This window comes from Cottoperca gobio, chromosome 20 (assembly GCF_900634415.1).
Source record: "Cottoperca gobio chromosome 20, fCotGob3.1, whole genome shotgun sequence".
NCBI classification, from domain to species: Eukaryota; Metazoa; Chordata; class Actinopteri; order Perciformes; family Bovichtidae; genus Cottoperca; species Cottoperca gobio.
In genome coordinates this window covers 14,543,558-14,565,625 of record NC_041374.1, presented here as the reverse complement: position 1 = coordinate 14,565,625, position 22,068 = coordinate 14,543,558, and the positions used below count along the sequence as shown (strand labels likewise).

The window sequence follows — 22,068 nt, the reverse complement described above, 5'->3', positions numbered from 1 at the left end:
GTTCTTATCATAACTGGAAAACTACCCACAGCATGGGCTCTGATCAGGAAATGTTAGCCCATTACAAAAAAATACACATTTGATCTAATTATTGATGTTGATTGATCAATCAGTACACTGTGTTACATAGCCAATGTGCATACATTGTATATACAGTAGTACTATACAGAAGTGGCCCACTTCAGTCCCCTGGTTTCCATTTGTTTTCCTCTGAGCAGCCCACATTATGTAATTTGAGAAGTTTTCTACATCAGCTAAGGCTGGTGCTTCACACAACAGAGAACTGTAATTATAATTTCTTACTCAGACATTTAAAACAGCTAAACCTCTCTAGTGAATAAAGAAAATCAAGCCAGAGGATCATAGACAAAGCTGGAGAATCACTTTAAAGTGAGAAAGTGAGTTCTTCTTATAATGTGTTTGATCATTTAGATGTACAAAGTAAATAGCAAGAACGGAAAGCAGAGTAAGTGCAATGCATAACCTTGCAACCATAAGGGGTCATATCTGATTTTACATCAGCAAGTTGTGTTATGTTTAAACAAAGACGGGAAAATTCAATCCAGACAGATAAAGGTGAGGAGTTCAACAACAAAAAAACGATTTTACTATCCTGAACATACCCTTCAGTGCACTAAATTGCTGAAACTTTGCTGAAAAATACACTGCTGAGCAAAAAACAATGGTAAACTCCTCCAAACTATGCGAAGCTACCCTCTATAAACACTTTATATGTGTTTCTAGTTTGACTTCTGGGTTTGATTTTCTTACAAACATCATGTAAATAGAACTAGAAAGTGATTTCAGAGCTGCCCTCCAGCACATGAACACTTACAGCTAAAACATTTAGGAAGTTGAAAATCGCAGATCAGAATGAACATTAAAATGTAATCAAAGTTTGGCCATGAGGAATTTGTCTCCTAGATTTCAGATAAACTCACGCGTCGCTATCAAACAAACACTGCTGTTATGTTTACTCAAGTTCAAGGGTGCTGTGATTTGGTGATGCAGCGGTAACATATCTGAGTCATACCCAAAGGCTGTATGTGGGAGGAGTGCAATGCAGCGGAGCCTTCAAAGATCAAAGTTGCACACCAGGGTTTTATCAAGACTAAGCCCCTTTCTTCTGTCTGGACAGAGCCTCACCTGAAAAAAATAATTTAAAAAAGGAACCACAAGCCCATCTCATACGTCCCAGCATAGCTTCTGTCTGCTTTCTGATATGTCTCTATTATTTTGTGATTTAGTTGGATGTGCTAATGGAATACTCCTCTATCAGCACCTCCATTCACAAGCAGAGCCAATAGGATTCGTTTCTGTTTGTTCCAAATAAAATCAAACGCCAACTGATGTGTCATGCAAACACAGATAAAAGCATGACGTTATCTAAATGAATAGTTTAAGATCCCGGTCAGGATGTCCACAACATAATGGCATGGTTATAGTCTGTTGTGTGTTTATTTTTCTTGAGCATTTATTATGTATTGTATAAGCCAGGGGTGTCAAACTCATTTTAGTTCAGGGGCCACATGCAGCACAATTTGAGCTCAAGTGGGCCGGACCGGTAACACAACTCCAAATATTTCCCTTCGTTTTAGTGCAAAAACAAGTACATTCTGAAAATGTTCAAACTTAATCTTTTTACAAAAAAATTATGAACAACCTGACATTTCTTAAGAAAAAAAGGTGCAATTTCGACAATAGTATTAGTTTATAATTTACACATGTGTGTTACAACTTACTGATCACAGTGCATCTACAAAGGCTTTTACTTTATGATCAAAACAACTAATTTTTACACTTTGCAAAGTCATCCCTGTGGGCCGGATTGGACCCTCTGGCAGGCCGGTTTTGGTCCATGGGCCGCATGTTTGACACCCCTGGTATCAGCGCTTTACAACAACCATTCACATACATTCATACAGAAGTCATATGCTCATCAGTAGTGATGACCATTCACACAGAAACAGTACTCAATTCAGGGTTCAGCATCTTACCCAAGGACAAGGACACGTTGACCGCAGGGGTCGGGGATCGATCCACTGCACCTTAACAATGCCCAGCACACAGTCTTCCACTGTTAACCTCTCAGCAGCTCCACTGAAACAGCTAGAGGGTTCTATAGAAATGAATCATGACAGCCCATGTAACACAGATATTAACATTCAGCAAATGATTCACAGGTTGCTGGACAGATTCGGATTTGTGCTATCCAAGCAAATATCTCACAATTCTGAGGTAATTGTATTAAAAACTCTGGGTGGAGATCAACATGACACTACTGCCTAATTCAATCCAGTTTTACTTCAGCCTTGGTTTGAGATGTTAGAAAGTGAAAATAGACAAGCGCCCATCATCAAGTCTGCTCGGATTGATAATGATCATTAAGAATTTCTATTTCTCGGTTTGTCAACTTTAAGAGCAGCGTTAAGAAGAAACACACATGGCCACTTAGCCACTAGGCTGCTCTTCTGTTAACCGTCTTGAAGCTTGGCAGCATTAACAGATTTCAAAGCCAAAGGCTGTCAAAGATGCCTGGCTCACACAGAGTGTCAGCAGCCTGTGAGTGCAAGTGTGCAGACCTGTGTTTGTTTGCATAGTGTCACTGAAATAGACTTTGTGCATTAATGTTACTATTCTGGATTAATTGGTGTAATTGTGACTAAATGCTAGAATACAGCATTATTCAAATCCAATCATGGAGTCTGATATTATTCAGATTGAGATCCACTGCTAACTCTGTAAAGACAGAAAGCTGCAGGTATTTTTCGTCTCCAGCATGCAAGAACAGCAACACACTTTTTCTGCTAACACCAAGGGACAAGTTTCCACAACTACACTCGATTTTGGAAAACCCAATAATTTCTGTCAACGCCAAATCCACTTGGATAAAAAAAAAAAACTTCCCCCAAAACTGTGTAAAGTGTCAAAAATGGGAAACTCTCAAAACAGCAAGTGTCTTCTTTGTGTTTCTACCTCCTTCTAATTTTCAGATTGTCCCATGTTGCCCAACTAATGACTGTTTAATGTTCCAAACATAATAACATTATATCTAACTTCCAGGGTGCCCACCCACAGCAGAAATATTGTGCTCATGTGGGTTTCATCATCTCTCCACAGAAGCACCAGCTGGAAAATATTAAGTTTAAGAAACAGGACAATATTGAGTATGTCAGGTCTCCACGCTTTGACTATTATACCACTGCTCCTTTTAGTTTTCATACTACAACTACTACTACTACTACTACTACTACTACTACTACTACTACTACTACTGCTGCTACTACTACTACTACTACTGCTACTACTACTACTACTACTGCTACTAATACTACTACTGCTACTACTACTGCTACTACTACTACTGCTACTACTGCTGCTACTGTTACTGCTAATAATACTGCTACTACTACTACTGCTACTACTACTACTGCTACTACTACTGCTACTACTGCTACTACTGCTACTACTACTGCTATTACTACTACTGCTACTACTACTGCTGCTACTACTACTGCTACTACTACTACTGCTGATACTGCTACTACTACTACTACTGCTACTACTGCTGCTACTACTGCTACGGTTACTGCTAATAATACTGCTACTACTACTGTTACTGCTAATAATACTGCTACTACTGCTGCTGCTACTACTACTGCTACTACTACTGCTGCTACTGCTACTACTACTGCTACTACTACTACTGCTACTAATACTACTACTGCTACTGCTGCTACTACTACTGCTACTATTTTCTCCTGTCTGCTAATGGACTAACCATGCAACCTTTAAAACCTCAGAATGTATTGCACCACGTCATTCTCACATCTCAACTTGATACACCATCATGCTCTTTGCTTTTGTCTACAAATATATTTACATTAATTATTAATTTATAATGAGATAATGAGTGTGAATTGGTGGCTGAGAAGATATAGTAATAAAAGAACCATGCACGATTGTGCACGCAATCACCGCTCAATATACAGTATGTACAATATACTTTTTGACTATGAGCCATAAGAAAGTTTAAAGTATATGAGAAAGAAAGGATGATAGCTAGAGAAGAAAGAAATAATGATAGCTAGAGAAGAAAGAAATAATGATAGCTAGAGAAGAAAGAAATGATGATAGCTAGAGAAGAACAAGAAGAAGAGATATAAGCAGTAAAGTGAGGAGAAAACAAAATACTAGGGGGAAAGTCTAAAAAGGAGGATAGAAGAAAAGAAAGGGGTGGGATAAAAGAGGGAAGACAACAAAGGGAGGTGAAGAGAGGGAAAGTAGTTTGAGAGAGAATAAAAAAAGATGTTGAGAGAAAGCACCGGAGGCTGTGCTGCAAGGTTAAATCTAATGAGCTCAGTGTTTATCGATGAGTGAATTAGGGACACAATTACGCCAGGGAGAGTAAAAAATGTTAATGTACACACATGCATGTGTACACACACACACACACACACACACACACACACACACACACACATACACACACACACACACAAGGTAATTTCAGAACCTGCTGATGCTTGAAACAAGACTGTAACATAATGCAACCTCAATACATCTCATTCTCTTTGGCTGTGCATGAAGACAGGGTGCAACTAAAATGAAAATAATCTGCAGGGTCGATTCAAACCAGCTCAGAGCTACAAGTCTGAAATATATGGACACTTCGATAGGAACCACACATTTTACTTTTATAGCACCATTCTCCATGGTGTTGTTACTGTATTGTTTTGTTTGTCTCCTTATTTGACAAAAACAGCAATGAATGCACAAATGCAACAGGCATCCAGTTTGCCAATATTGCTGTGGTTCAGTCTGAGATGCAAGGTGATGAAAGTGGCATTGTATGACTTCCTACAAACTCCTTGCTGCTACCCCGATCCTCCCCCTTCGCCCAGTACTTTCACTGAGGCTGTTCTCATTAAAGTCAGTGAGTGATGGAGGAGAGCCCATCAATCTCTATTTAGGACCACCAGAGTTGAAAGCTTGGTGTGAGAGGAGAGCCAATGGAGAGGAAAAATGGCCTCCTTTCCCCTTGACTTCAGGGTCCATGTGCATCTCCGGGTAGTCTTGGTAGGAGTAAGAGTGTGAGGGGGGGTGAGGCTTGGGAAGGGAGTTCAAGTGGGCTGATGTGTGTTTACCTCTAAGCTAGAATGTACTGCCAGACAGAAACCAAAACAGTGTATTTTTCAATTGATTCCTGGCCAATGCACAAACCAAACACCTGTTTTGTTTCCAAAGGACAAAACAATGTGTTTTTCATGCTATTTAAATCCACAGCTTTTAAAAGACAAATTTGGACAAAGCATGACTCTCTGTGCAATGGTCGTGTCTGACTTCAGAACACAAGATGTGTGTTCACGTCACACTGGTTTCTGAAACTAGGCTGATGATTGCACAGGATTAATGTAGTATTGCTAAAAAGCCTCCTTCCAAATTGGTTTGTTAGTCAATCCAACTGTCATAAAGATCCATATGTGGTGAGAGCTTTTATGCTCCTTGACTACAAAATTGAGAATAAGAAAGAAGGTTTGTCTTGGTTTTGACAAACAATTAAGGAAGACCTTAATGTTCCCTGGATCAACTGAACTCTGACCATGCAGGTTGGAGTTTTTCTTGGGCATACTGCAGGCAACAGACTGACAGGTGATGAAAATTTATGCTCTGTCATTTGCAAATAGGAGGGTTGCTGGGAAATGTGTTTGGTTGACAGACACTGACAGAAAGAAAAACCGGCTCAACCAGATCATTCACCTAAACCTGAACGCACGGAAACATAGGTAGACTTACACACACACACTCTCTGCAGGACGCCATTAACACATTACTATAGCGACAATTTGTAAAGAAGTTGCTTTGTCTGACAGCCGCAAAATGAGGATGTTTACATAGCCTCGGTTTGTAAAAGTAATTAAAGTCATTACTACCAACAAACACCTAAGACGTCTTGTTCTGTCAGAGGTACACCATTCAGTAGACTCTGTGGTGTAATGTGATCTAAGATACCTAACACCCACTGCACAGCGTTCTGCAAAGAAAATCTACTGGGCTCTGACAGTACCAGTCACTTTTTTCAATAGCAGGAATGTAAAAGCAAAACCCAGTGAAACCTCCAGCCGAGTCTCTGTACAGAAATTAACACATACTGTATACCTTTAAGGAAACCCTTTTATACTTGCAGTAAAGTTCTAACTGTTTTCAAGAGATAAAATACCTGGTAGGCCTAGATTATTTTTTTATAAATTGAGGCAAATAACAGGAATGCACGAAAAACAAACACATTGTCCTGATAGATGTTTTAGCATTTAGAAATAGGAGTCTATTCTGCCAGTACAAATAAAAATCCCTCCGGTGTACACAGAATTAGAATCTAATGCAGTAGGTTCATTTCCAGTTCCTCACCTTAATGCTGGAGCAGCAATCATATCTGGTCGCCATCTTTTAGGCACATGTTTTGGAGATGTGAGGAACTGTTTGCAGGAAGCATGCTATTTGCAGTCCGTCTCCTAGCCTCAGGCATTACGGATCCCTAATCATAGGGTGTGAGATGGTTGGCCTGTCAAGTCACCATCCTCGCAGCCTCAGAAAATAGACGAGGAGCAGAAATTCATCTGTTATCAATGTACTGTAACTCTTACCCTAGCAACGGGAAAAGCCAACCATGATTCCCCATGACATCTTCAAGTCAGCCTGAAGTGACTCTTAACTGTTTTTGGGGAGGGGAAATGATAGTACATGTTGAGCATGCTGACTTTCACTCCTCATTGTTGTTATAAGACATAGATGTCTGAGAGTCAATGTACTGAAGTAGCAAGGTTTTTGAATGCTGAAATAACTGTTTGAGATCTAATAATTATTGAATGAAATATATTCGAATGAATCCTGACCACACAGAAAGGTCAAGACAAACACATGCACGCACTGTGACTGACCCCAAATTCACATTTAAATAGTTCCCATGTCTTTCAGCCGCACTTCCTTGGTCTGGAATGAATGACCCCATTTCATGGTCCAAGCAACTACTAATCATACCGCAACATGTTCTGTGACCAGAAAAAATGTCTGGCCAGGAAATGACTAATACTACAAATAAATCAGTAATTTTACATATTCATCAGTGAAATCTCTATGTTGGCCATCTAAACTAGATGAGCTGAATTTACAACTCATTTGCAGAAACAGTGTCTAAGATGAAAAAATGAAAATGTGTATAGTCTACCCATGAGCTCACAGTTTAGTGCTATGGGATACTCTGGTAGTTGGTGCATCTTTTTGAACATCAACCTTCTTCCTCAAATCTTCTGCACAATAATAATAATAATAATAATAATAATAATAATAATAATAATAATAATAATAATAATAATAATAATAATAATAATAATAATAATAATAATAATAAGCTTTATTTGTATAGTACCTTTCATACAAGAATTGCAGCCCAAAGTGCTTCACAGCAAAAACATAACAATTAGTACAAGATTAGACGGGAATAAGAGCATTTACAGTACAATGACTGAACACCAGCGCCTTTGTTTATATCCCATTTATACTGAATGCACAAAGGCAGGGAAAAGCCAGCATTAATATATTTTATGGGGAAAAACAGTCAATGTAATTGGATTGTTTGATTTAATTTGCCCAAAGGGAGAAGAAGCATTTACCTGATGCCCTGACATGTTTGTACTGTTGCTAGCTTTCTTCTTAGAAACAAAGGTGAGAAATCAACAGAGCACAACATCATCAATATAACTACACGAAATGTACTGTCACTATTATTATCAATCTATCAGAACACCAAAGCAGATTACAGACGGATATAAACCTTTCTCGTGGAGCAAAGCAGTGTCAGGATGCCATTTCTTTGTGTTTGATGTGGCTCTCCTTAGGTGTCCATCAGACAAACAACAAACCATTCATCATGCTATTGCTCCTCTGGGTGCATGTCAACTCAAAGGCATCTCAGTCAACTTGACAAAAAGACTGAGTCATCTCTGAATATTTTTTCTTAGGAAAAACTTGGTAGCCTTGGGCTGTAAATCACATAATTGTCTTTTTTGAAGAGCAATGAAGAACTAGTTCACTTACTCAAAAGGTCATGCACATTGAAGTTGCCGCTAAGGTCGAATGGCAATGCTTTGTGTTACAGTGATAACCAACAGGACAAATTGCATCAGCAAACAAAAACTAGATGTGTGCATCTCAAGAGAATGAGCAGATTTCAGCCATTTAAATCTGTAGTGTGTTTTAGGAATGTTCAGCTAATGGTCCAACGTGAGAAGTGAGAACAATCGACATCAATCGCATTCATACTTGATCGGTATACTGAATGGGAACAACCCATGTTAGGCCTGAACTAATAGTGATAATAATGCCAATCTTAATAATGCCAATCTAAAAGATCATTCATACTTTAGTATATTTCCACCAACAGAATGTTTTTGAATCAGTGCCCAGAGAACAGACAAGAGAGAATTCCTAGCAAGGGTAGTCCTAACTTTGATGTTAAATACTTAGCTCCAGAGCACAAAACCTGCCAGAACCTTTCCCTTGCATTCATTAACTTCACAAAGAGAGGAATCCACTTTAGCACAGTGGCAAACTTTTTCTATCACTCTGTTCATACTGTACTGCCTAATTCAAAATAAATCTGTCCAAATGCCCGCAATATCCCACAGTCCTGCCAACTTCTAAGCCTATCTAAGGATTTATTTTTCTCCTGTAGCTCTGAGCATGCCATTTCCATTTCACAGCTCTGTCTGGATGTTTGAGAGGATATCTTAGTGGCCAGATGTTTGGAAAACACCAGACAAACAGATTCATATTAACACCAGTTATCTCTGTGTATGTGCAGAGAGACACATAACATATTTTTCTAATAATTCCAATGATAAATAGCACATTCATTTTCAATATCACAGGTGAATAATTGTGTCAATGTGATATCCTATTTCAGACACTGATGGACAGGTGATTTTCGATAACACGGGTTTGTTTGTAGATGTGTTTGCAGCGTATGCAAAACAATGGAAATTTAAGAAAGATCATCTATCGCAGAGAGGAGAGATTATTCAGTTATTTAGCAAAGGAAATGAAAAAGTGCCCTCAGTTTGACAGAATAACAACGATTTAATTTGACAACATAATGGATACCAGACCAGTAGGGACCGGTTCATAAGGGCAATTATGGAAGATCAATACATGTGGGGTTTGAAAGAAACTAGGAAACTCTTTTTGGCACAAGGCTATTTTTGAGTATCTGTAAGTTAATCAGGTTGAACTGTATCCAGGGAACTGCTGTATCAACAGCATGAAAGAATTAAGCTCATGATGATAATGACTACTGAATAATGAATGTTGAAAAGTCCTAAAGCCAAACCTAGTTTAAAGTTAAAATCAGGGTTGAAAAAATATCTTGGAATAACATATTGTACTTCCTTTAGTTAAGTTTTTAAGTCTCATCACATTGACAGCTTATGATATAGCCTAGGTCATTGATATGGTAATTTCACTCGTTCATATTTTAGTATACTATTAGTATATTAGTATACTAGAAGTTAGTACCAAATTACTATGATGCCATATAGACGATGAATAACCAATTGCTGATTGGATTTAGCCCATAATTCCAGCTCATCTAATGATACAAGATCAACATGTAGGTTGAACGGTGTTTGATGAAAGCTTAATGCAGCTACTGACTATACACAACCATGTGTATTTACTTTATCCATTGAAAGAAAAGACTTTGCGTGTGCGTTGTGCTCGAGGGTTGAAAGACCCAGAGTGCATTAGTCGGATCAAAAGCCAATGACAGACAAAGCCACAGGACCACTTTGATGTTGTATGTGAACCTTTTTCCAATTTTTGCATGCTACAATCAAGTCGTTGTAATCCTGCAATACAAAATAATAAAACTCCATATAAATCAATTAACAATCAATTATTCTAATTGTAATTTCCCACCCACTGTGTACTAAGATTGATTCTCCCAGACGGTTCTGCTCAAGCTCTGTTTTTACAAGCATCTGCTCTGCTTAAATGTTCTTGAGCAGGGCAATGAATCCTTAAAGGGGTACTACTGTACTGTAAGTAAGCCTGCTTACAAGCGACATCTAAGCATATAACATCACGTCTGACATATGTCCACATTTTTCAGGCTGTTTTCCGAGTTTAAACGCGATAAAATCATGCATAGCTAGCCAACAGATGATTGGGAACATGTACAGAATCATTATCCTTTGTTGTGAGCTCCTCACAGTCAAAGAAAATGCATTTTTCCTCATATAAAACTGTATGTCAAAAGCATTCAGGAAGACAAATTAGCTATAGGCTATACATGGACAGATTTGACATTTTTTCCTGAGGAGAAGAGAGTCATGCAGAGAGAAACACCGTAATAAAGAGGTAAAAAAAACAAAAACAAAAAGAAAGTTGAAAAGAGATAACATTTTGTCCAAGTGGCCATTTAAAACTGCTGCAACTGTGTGTCATAGTAGCCTAACCAGAGTAAAACAGTCTCAAGCGTGTGTAACAAAGTTTAGTTAGCTTAGATAAAGTGTTTTCCTCTTAACAATGAAATAACTTACTATGTGTAGTGTGACAGAGGTTGCTCATAGTTACACACAAATTAATAATTATCACCCAACTGTAGAACTGTAAGCTCAAAGCAGCATATTAGCATCTTTAGCTCATAAGCAGCAACAGGCAGCAGGTTTACAGCAAAAATGTTAGCAGTTAGGTTAGCTAGCTAGCTAGCTGGTGAAGAAAGTCGAGACTTAGCAAGCTAAGAGCAAGTTAGCCTTACAGATTAAACTGTATCTGTATTTAAGAGTACAGTGAATAATGAACTTACATCTATCTGCTGGCCGGAAACACGAGGAAAAAACAATTATATAGTTACAAACATGACATGTCATAGCAGGAAACGCACAAGTGTAATCAATTGTCTACGGGTTGCATCCCATTTAGCTGTAGCCTACTCGTTATGGGCCTGGTATTGTTTCTTTCATAATGTTACACATAAATGGAACAGACCCCTCGTTAAAGTTATTAGTTCCACCTGGACTGTAAGTGTCTGTCTTTAAAATGGTCTAACTCGGCTTTATAAGCTTTTTGACTGAGAACACTTTTTAACTTTTACATTTCTTTTAACTTTTAGAAACGTGTATCACCTTTTATTATCTTCATTTTTTTTATAGTTGTATTCATCAATTTTGCTTTTCATACATGATGTACCTTAAGCCACAACAGTAACCATCTTTTAAGGTTTAACAATAGAGAATAGCAGCAACAAATAAATAAATGTCTTCCTGTGCGAGTGCTACAAACCAAATATATTTGCATTATAACAGGAAAGGGTCATTGGAAAACATTTCCCCATCCATGCATGATGTGAAAATATCTTTACATAAGATCGGGTGATTCCTCTAAAAAAGAATTATTTAGAGGTCTTGTTCTTAATTCTTTGACAAGCACCCAATGCTTGTGCCTCAGTAACTAAGAGCACTATAACTGCAATCGTCGTGGCCACAGAAATAAGCTGTTGACAAAACAGTGGATCACACCCAAGAGGACCTGGCGTGGCCTGCATGTCGAAACACCGCAAACCACATAGTTGGCCTTTGCTACAACTTGCTCACAGTTGGATACAGCTGGAGGCAGGAATTGTCATCTCACTGATAGTTGGGATGAGGAAACACAAGAGGAACAACCCAAAGCACTTCAGAAGGCTACTGTATTCAAAACAAAAGGACCTGCACTTTAAATTGGTCTTATCCAAATCACTGCATTGAATGCATCCACACATTGTCCCTGCCTATAAGCCAACTATGTTGTCACATGAAATAATACCGATTTTAGGGATAAGTGAGGCAAGTCTATACGGCTCTCCGCACCATAACAGTAGCTGTTGGATTGTTAATGGAGACCCGACCACCGACTCTGTGGTCGGCCAGCCAGTCAAGCATGTCATATGAACCATCAACCATTGTCCTACAGCTCGGAAACAAGAGTAGATTAATGTTTTACTTTCTCAAACAGGCCAACTGCTCTGAGGGCAGAAATAATCTTGGTGGATGATTTAGATTGTTCTCTGGCTCAGAAGCATTAACGCCCATTGTAAAAGTAAGAGAACAAGAAGCTAAGATCATAAATCTCTCTCTCTCTCTCTCTATGCTAACTGAAAAACTGCTGATGATCAAACTAATTGACCTTCAATATATTCATATTTTTCCTACCGTTCAAGTTTGCCTGTCTACAAAGCTGCGTTTCCTTGGTTGCCTGCTCCCATTGAAGTTTAACTGAACCAATTAGATTATTTCTGCCTCCAAAGTAGCTCTGCCTTGGAGAAATTATTATATAACTATAACTGGAATCTATACAAGCTAGAGAAAAGCTTCTCCTGTTCACGGAGCCAGATTTGGGAGCTTCTCCTGAATAAAAAGTGGAGCTACAGCAGCCTATACCATCACTGAATGGAAATGTAATGCCCGTGTGTATTTTAAGAGCAGAAACAGGGAGGCCCCGTGTTAAGACGTGCAAAGTGTAGACAGTGGAAGCTGTCAAAACATCTTTTAAGAACATGTTCAGGAGGTTGAAAGTGTTTTTCCATTTTAGCAGCATTAGCAAACATAATGTTGGCCCTTTCTGCGTGAAATACATTTAATTCAACAGCTTGTCACCTTGCAAAAGATTTTCCATTTTACAAAAACAAAAAAGATTTATGCAGTCTAACTCATCCGATGGCAGCTGAACAATGTGTAAATCTTGTCTTTTATGAAGGTATATTGCCACTGCAAACACATCAGAATATAGAGAGGCTGGTGTCACAGTACAGAGAGAAGTAGATTTATATTTTCTCAGCTCTCCACCAACAGGCAACAGTCCTGCAGCAACTTGTCTGGCAAAAGATGGAAAAGACCAATTATTATCTTCTTGAATGCATCAGAAAAGAAGAGGAGAAAATTATAAATCAGTATAAAAAGAAAAAACAACTGCTCTGATGAGCAGCTTCTCTAAAACCATGAACTGCAGGAGGGTTTTGTGTAACAAAAGATTACCACTTATTCTGCCATGTTCTACTGTGTCTCGGTTGGCTGTGGTGAAACTAAATCCTCCCAAACGTGGCCTGTTGGCTACCAGCCAGGTCACCAGAATTACACGAAAGGAGCTTAATGCTAACCTTTCCAAAGCAAACCCATTATCTTCTGATGACTAATCTGTGACAACAAACGGGAACGTTAGAGGTTAATAGGAACAGAATGAGAGGGGAAAGCAGGAGTGATAAGAAAGAGAGATGGCAAACACAAAATTAGAGCTCATGGCACAGTGTTTGTGCATCTGTCTCCAGATCAGAAAGTTGAGGGTTCAAATCATGTTGCGATCAATAAAAATAAATTGCTGCTATTGTCTTGCTTCTGCCGGTTCAGGCTAATGATTAGCCGCACGGTTCAGATAACAAAACCCAGTCCCTACCATCACAAGGCTGTGGCTGGGATAGGAAAACACAAACTAGCAGCTATCAAGAGCTCGTGTTTGATATCTCAGAGTTGTCAAACTGAGCTATGTCTGAATGGAGCCACGTTATCTTTAAAAGAAAAAAATCATTGAAGAACACACATATGCCTACAAAGAAAGCATGTCCATGAATATATACACATCCACAAATTCATCATTAACTTCTTGCCACACGGTGTATCAAGTCCTGCTCAATCTGTAAATGATTTGACAACAAAAAAGGAATTTCTGTTATTTAGCTGTGGATATATACAGCATACCAAAAAATCGAACTACTAAAACCACATCAGCAGTGACAACAGAAACCCTGAAAGCCGCAACACAGAATATATGTAGCTGGGAAACTGGTCACGCAATAGCTTGGCATGACTATGGCATACTCAGACTTTGGCAGTTACCATTATGGCATGTGGCCTGCTTGCATTGCTGTGTTTAGCAGCTACAGTCAGAAAATCTCCCAGCTTCGTCTCTAACACTCTGGCTTTCAATTCAGCATCCAGGGTATAGCTGATGTTTTTGCTTTCCGCAGTCACAAGTCTTTGATTGCATGCATGTGCATACCATATATCAGCACCTGCGTGTACACCTGAGACGCATGCTAGCCAGCGGGAAAGCCCTAAAGTCATCTTGGCCTGAACCTGAAGAAAGAAGCTGTTTGAGAAAGATAAGGGCCCAGTGTGATGTCATTGTCCTTGGTGTCGTCCACGTGAGTAGGGAAGCTCGCCACGCAGTCATTTAGTCAGTCAGACAGACAGGTTGTAGGGAAGTGCTCTGAAATTGTCCTTGACATTGACCCACAAGCAAATCCACACGCATTAAATTCAGTAACAGATACAGTGCAGTTCTTATGTATTGTTAAGGAAGTTTTTGTTATTTTGGCCCTGTACTACACTGGATTTCAAATTAAGAAACATTCACCTTTAATTTGAGGGCATTTGTATCTAACGGAAGATTTTTGTACATAGTCCCCTAAATTTGAATTGGACAGATTATATTACATACTTTAAAACAGTTGTCATAATTAATATTTGGTTACAAACATTTGCAGTATGAGACTATTGGAGGTTTCCAACCAACATACATGTGACATTTGTTATCTGTGGGTTGGAGTAAATCGATAGCATCACGTCTTGCTTAATTAGAGGTCAAGTGACTGACTTTGAGAACAATATTTGGCCACTGTTCATCCAATATGAATTGGAACACGTCAGAATTTAACCTCATAGTTACTGTATCCTTTCAATTCCACATGTGCTTCAATTGAGCACCAAAACAACAGAAATAAACACGTCACTGTCCAGCTACTTAAAGACTGTACTGCATATTTTTCTACACTGCTGAACTATACTTACATTGAAGTAGTTTTCTAATTTGAAGTAGAACTTTAAGAGCTTTTTAGACTAGTATTTAACTACCAGTCTGCTCCTCCATTTACTGTCACCACTTTACTACTATAAACATGCTGTTACCAGCCTCCATGTGAAATTACAGGCTATTTTGCATTGTGTAATCTCTATTCTGCGAACACTACTGCATGTTCTACTATTGCTGCAGATTTTCAACATTGTATATAGTACCTGAATTGCACTTTCCCAATTTAACATGCTAGTTATAAAAGCAAGAATCTCCTCAGATCTCAGAGGACCCATGGTGAAGGGGTGCCGTGCTGGCCAGGGGTACTGAATATCTTTAACGGCTGCTTGGGCAAATTTCAACTCGTGATTTTGGAGCAGCGGGTGTGTGATGTTTTAGTCAAAGACTGGCAGGCAACGATTCCCCTGGAAGGAGTTAGCAAGAAACAAGGACACTGCTCAGTCGGCTGGAAGAAGGAGAAGAAAGGAAGAGAAAAGAGAGAGATGAAGATACAAGAAGAGAGAAAAAGCAATGGATAGGAAACTGAAGGAAAGCCAGCGGAGAATACAACAAGAGAAGAGAGGTTATTGAGTCCACATTTCTCTTTTTTATTTCCCTGCTGTGGTAGAGATGAACTCAAAAAATCTCTGCTGCTTGACCACAGTTGAACCGAGCTACGCTTACTCAGTTAACATCAATCACATTGCATCCCATCATCCTACTGGGTCTATACAGCTCCAGGTGTACTTTAAGTAGAGGCTGAGGATTCCCAGAACACACAAGTGGTGTTTGGAAGCAACTGTTCATTACATTGTAGATGGTTCAAACTTGCTACATAACAGGATAGCTATTTTCTTCTTTGTAAATGCCAAGACAGAAACAAATGTCTCGAACATATGTTTTGGAGGGTGTCTTGTCTTTCACTAAATCTTTCCAACACTGTAGGTGCACATCAGGTAGAACTAAAAGTTACTGGACAGCCAGATTTGCTTTGATCTGACAAGGAGCCAGAGAGACTGGGAAATTTAGGAGCGGGGTCAGCAATAGGCAGCCTGCTGTGTGTGAAGACAGTGTGTTCATGTTGTGGTTCCTTGAAGCTTTACAGAAGACTTATGTCATAGTTACTGGTCCATACCTGTCAGCCAATATATCTGTCCTGTCGCTGTGTACGATGCTGCCATATGGTTCTTTTATGTGCAATAAACAACAAACAAACTAGTAACACTTTCTACGACGCTCATGTCTATAATGCATTATAAAAACAATTATGTTATAATCTGCTTATAGCACTATATCATTCATAGTTATAAGGGCTCATAGATATTCAAAATGCTTTATAACAATAATCATAATTCATTAAAAAGCCTTTTATAATTACTTAAAAGGAAAAGTATCATTATACTTCATATTTAATGGTCACTCACTGACTTTTTTTGCCTGTATGCTAAAATTTAAGTTACAGCCAGCAGCCTATTAGCTTAGCTTAGCATAAAGACTGGAAACAGGGGGAAAGGGATCCTTATACTTGTTAAATCCATACAAAAAGTGTCAAAACTGCCATTTGAGCTTGCTCGCTGTTGCCCTCTGCTTCCATTCATTATGCTAAATCAAATAATTTCAAGTTACCTTCCTTTAGTTTAACAGTTATTTTCAATACATGTGTACAAATTCAACCACTAGCCTTTTACCATGTTGTGATTGAAGTCACATGTATGTGCTATAAAGATAGATACATCATTACATTAGGGACTTGTCTTCAGACATCCTGGAACCACAGGGCACATGCTTATCATATGCTGTGGACAGCCTATAGTGTATGTGTAAGGAAAGGAGCAATATTGTTTGTTTACCCGTGTTGTCCCCTAAGGATATTCTGCATCTCTTTTAACAATTTGACTTTGCTGTGACATGTCTACAAGCCAGAATCGGTGGGATTTTGTGAGGAAAAAGGCCAATTATGTGCTTTAAGGCCTAAGCCTCCATTTAGGTTGAGTAACTGTGGGAAAGTAGGAGACAAATAGGATCTAGAGATGCAGCTCTTCAAAGCGTTAGAGCCACAGATGATGTACTCAGTGACTGAATGTTTGAGTATTCTTTAGTTGTATGTCTCTGACAGTGTACCAGATGTGAAACCAGACTGTTTGGGGTTCCGTTAAGATGTGAACCTCCCAGTGACGTCCAAAAGGACAAAGCCCACAAGAGAACATCTTCATATTGGTTTAGCTTACATGACTAAAAATGTGGTAAACACTCTATGTGGAGAAAACAACAGCCTTGAGAACAGAAAGGCATTTAACATTAATTCTTCATGACTGTGCACACTGTGTAGACCAGATTGACTCTGAAGTTAATGGTGCTTGAGTGGCTAATTGATGTGTGCTTCCTGGTCCCTCTCAGATTGTGACAAAAGGCCTCAGTGTCCCCAGAGAGGATCAGGTACACAGGCACAGCTTGTAACATTGTCTGATTGGGCTCAGATAATTTCACACAGCTGATATAGAGGAGGACAATAAGTCTCATTTCACAGATCACTGATATTACAGGCAACTAAGTGGCTGCAAGATTAAAAGCATCACAGAATTGCCAAAGCAATGCATGTGACATATGCAACCAGAGATGCTTCATGCATAATGAAGAGGTAGATAAAGACATTAGAGTCAGGCAGAATGTAGGTGGAGGAGTGGAGGCGAGATCAGCTTTAAGTATAGAGGAGGATGGTACAGAAGAGGCGGACGTTTCAGCTCAAGCAGGAAGTGTGGGAAGTGCTTCTCATATCCTATCAGTTTGTCTCCTAGAGGTAAATGTGATGTTATGACAGAAACAAAATTATCAATCCAGATTTCCTCTAAAAGTGCTTTCACATTTTACCGGTTTGGTGCAGTTCAAACGAACTCTGGTGCACCTGCCCATTTGGTTGCGTTTGTTAGGGCTGTAAGGTGCATTACTGAATGACACAGTATCTGCATGCCATGGGATGCATAATATTTTGGCCTGCTGTCAATCACGGAACAGAACTAAAAAAGGAAACAATGTATCTTTGTAGATCATTAGGCTTTTGGATCTTCATAGCAATTCCAGCATGCCGCTTACATCCCACACAAACATGAACCCGGAGAGCCTACACTGCTTTTATTCTTTCTTTTGAAACACTCTTCAGTTTCAGAATGGGCCTTTGCAATCTGAGGCTTCTGAATTGTGACAGACGCGTCTTTCACTTTTCATTTGTCTCTCTGTTCTTCATGCTAAAGCTGGATCACCCGGGGTAACTGCAGTATCAGGTGAATTATGTATAATTGATGGTCTTTTTTTAATGGTAAAAGTGAGCGTTCAAACATTGCTCGATACATTATCTGCACGTCATGGTATGTCATTTTGTAAAACACTTGTGAATTGTGTTACATTATAAATACAGCTTTAAAGAACACATTTTTGCACTTTAAGTGTTAAAGCAGTGTTAATGTCAGCCGCAGGAATATTATATAACTCAAGTTGCATCTTCCTGGAGTCCAAAGGTCTCGGCTGGCCCGTAATACAGCTAGTGTTGACCCAGCGTCTACACTTCTACATTTACAGTGCCACTGTATGGATCAATGGACCAGTCGCCTCCATTCTGCTGATCCATGGAAAACCATCATGCACTGGTAAACAGAGGAGTGAATGTGTGTGTTGGTATGTGCTTGCTAGTGTGAATAGGAGGAAGCACTCTTCAAGAATGAGTATTGATGTTGACCTAATTCGTCACTGTTTGCCTAAATTGTGAAATTTACTACTGAGGCACAGAAGTGAATATTCATATTCTCCAGGAAGTTAAGGCCATTTCATCTGTTACTAGGGAGCTGAGCGTACAGGTGTGAAGTGAGTTCATACTGAACTTCTATCAAACCCACATCTGCTATCGCTATACTCTCATTCTAGATCTTTCTGAAAACATGTTACAGAAAGAACTTGTCTCTGAAACAGCGAGGATTGTAGCTTTTCCAAACGTAAAACACAGAAAATAAATAACTTGGCAAAGTCAGCGTGGGTTTATCTCGGTGTTCCAAGCCCTTGAAAAAGAAGCTGCAGCATTAACGTGACTCCAATGGTAATAACCACCTATTGGCAAAGGGGAGAGAGTTCTGTCACTAACCATGGAAACAGTACCAAACTTTAATTCATTCATTAGTCATTTAATGGGCTTTAAAGCGCAGCCACTAGAAACCCACAAAAAGGGAAAGCAATCAGTGTCCTAGTCGGGCCTCATTCAAATTTGGCACAGGGGTTTCACACAGCCATGCGTTCTGTCATTCAATAGATGAAACTTGGACGAACTTTCTTCTCAGCATGTAATTGCACAGAGTAATGAGTTCGAAGCCCTTTTTAAATAAAAGTTATTAACTGTGTAATAATGCAGAGACATGAATGCACCCACAGAGATTACAAAAGTGTATTTAGTGTCTAACAGTGAATCTATACTTTAGTGAATTGTATTTGTGACTCAGGAAAAACTAATAGTCCAACTGGGATTTATAATGTGGATGTAGTAGCCAGTTTACTATGTTTTAATATATAATATTTATTATGTCTGGGCTATTTTGAACGGGCTTCCCTTCCAGTACAACTTGATGCATTTAAAGTGTTTCCTGACCCTTTTCATGGACGACCTGAAAGACCAGAAGGAGAGCCCTTTTGCTTCACAATTTTTTTAGATTCCTTGTGGAGAAAATAGTGAATTACCATGATGAAAGTAGTCACTCTTGGACATCTCCTTCTAAATAACAATAACATGTTTCCCATTCCCCCACTCTTTTTTTTCCCACCAGGGGCCCCTGGGGGTCCCCACTGGCTCTGATTCTAGGGGCAGCCACTGGCTCTCTTCTGCCCACTCTCTCCCTCTTCCTTAGCCCGTGGAAAGCGCCATGTTGAGGCTCCAGTGTGGATGCAGCGTGCTGATCCGCTCAGCGAAACGTTACAAAAGCACACCGGGGCAGGGCTGTGTGGGTGAGGAGCTTACCTTTGCGATCGCCTTCTTATACCTCACGGCCGCTTGTTCGATAAGGCCGTGGACTTTTAAATTCCCATCTCCACACGGAACGACTACTCGGGTCCTCCCGAAACACACCGTCACTTTCATTTCACCTCCGCTGCGTTAATTCCAATGAGGAAAAAGCCGCGTAAAAAAAGACAACAAACATCCCCGGTGTGCGAAGGTAAAAAAAAACAACTAAATCCACAGTTTTCGTGAAGAAGTCGAAGTGAAGTTGTCTTTGTGTCCTGCGTCCTCGGAGGGGAGAAGAGAGAAGCCCAGCATTAGATCCAGCGACAGGGCTGGGTGGCGTCCTCCCTGTGTGCAGTGTTGACTCACTTGCAGAAACTTCCCAATAATCCAGTGAGAGCGCACAACTGGACTGACACTGCGAGTGCACCCACATGTCAGAGCAGGCTCTAAGAATGCTTCCAACACCGACCAATGCGATGCCGGTTGTAGCTGAGGGCAAACCCATCGAAAGTCGGTTTACTTGTATTTGCTTTATTATCATAAAAAGTTGCGTAACACTTGGATTAGCAATGCTTTTCAGTTTAGAGTCGTGGTCTAGTATGGTGCAATGGAAATCCTATACAATAAAGCGCGTTGGAAGAGATTGTTGTTGATGTCCTATTGTCACGGGGATTGATTGATGACTGCAGTAATATATCTTCAATTATATTCTTATTTTCGGTTTAATTTAAATCCAAGATAAATCCTTAACATAAATGGCCCCTGGGCCAAATTAACCTGCAACAGGGTCCCCTCATACACAACCCATTTAGCAAGAAACCAACCAGTAGGCATATATTCTCTGATATTACTGCTTTTTCTCAGGTTTACAATCTGGGGTCCCTGAGGGTCTGGGGCCCCCTGAGGGTCTGGGCCCCCCGGGGAGCAATTGCACACTCTGCACAGTTTGTATACAGTCACTGTACATGGTCAAGTAAAGACACATGTCCTGATATGTAACTGCTATATACAAACATTTCATATCAGATTCCTGTGGAGTCAGACAATATCTTATCACATGCAGCTCTTTGAGTTTATGCTTCGGTAAGTCTGGGAAACCCTCCGGGCTCGAGCTCAGGTTAAGTACTGCAGATCTATTGCAACAAGTATTACGCATGTTGCCACATTTGGATTTGATGTATCTGTGACTGTCTGGGTGATTCAGCACTTGTAACATATAAACAGATGTTTCATTTCAATTAGAATAAATAAGATAAGCTGAATGAGTACTAACTTTGCAGCAGATAAGTGATAAGAGTCATATTCTCTCATAAGAGAGCATATATTAATGTTATGACTAAATTATTGAACTGCAAAATGAGCGATCGGCCTAAGGCTGGATCTACAATATGACCCAATTTACTGATAAAAGCTGCAACTTTTCTGTGGAGCTTCACTCACTCCCTGCAGCTCCCACTCTTTATGATCCAATGTAGTCCAAGTGAGTGAACATGAACACGAGTGCAAGATGGACTCGACTATATTATCACGTCTCAAATATTTCTTTCCCCATAAGTCTTCCATTTGGGTTAGTTTTTAGCTCTTAAGCATACACGTACAAGCTAAAAGATTGGTCTCACTGAGCCTTACTTTCAGGGGAGCACTACTGTGTACAAAAATTCAATGCATAATGCCATCCCTCAAAGAATCCAAACCTTGTGGTGCAACGTTAGTGCATCAGACTCCAGATCAGAAGGCTGTGTGTCAGGGTCAAGGGCATATGTCCAAGTGATGACTTATGCTGAAATTAGAAAGTATTTCAGTAAGTTTTAAGAAGAGGAACTCTTACGATTGGTTATACTGTACAAGGGACTTCACTTTGACAGCTGCAGCTCTCTTTTGCACAAATAATACTCCCCCTAGTGGCACAAAAAGAAAAACATTCCCTCAAAGAGCAACTAAGGAGGAAATCAATAACCTTAAGTGATATTTCTAACATCTAAGTCTCTCTTATTTACAAATGAATGAGCTAAATGTGTGTATTGAAAACCCACATCCAAGCCCCACAGTGTTTTTTATGTACCATGTCTGTCAACTGAATGAAATGAAATAGTCAGACACCAGTTTACATTTGTTTCTGAGCTTGTTATAGAGGAATAACAATTCAGTTATTTACCACAAACTGTAGTAAGATGAGTCCCGGGCCTGGATTGCAGTATGTCCACTGCACACCA

At 39.5% G+C, this 22,068-nt stretch overlaps 1 protein-coding gene across 1 annotated transcript in view; it reads right to left on the bottom strand.

Annotated features, from left to right (window-relative positions):
- The window catches only part of LOC115025632 (partitioning defective 3 homolog), a 313,173-nt gene extending 293,183 nt beyond the window's left edge, over window positions 1-19,990 (bottom strand). The window contains exon 1 of the mRNA XM_029458033.1: window positions 19,871-19,990. Coding sequence (XP_029313893.1) covers window positions 19,871-19,990 — 120 coding nt within the window. The remainder of the gene's footprint in view (window positions 1-19,870) is intronic.
- Window positions 19,991-22,068: the final 2,078 nt, after the last annotated feature.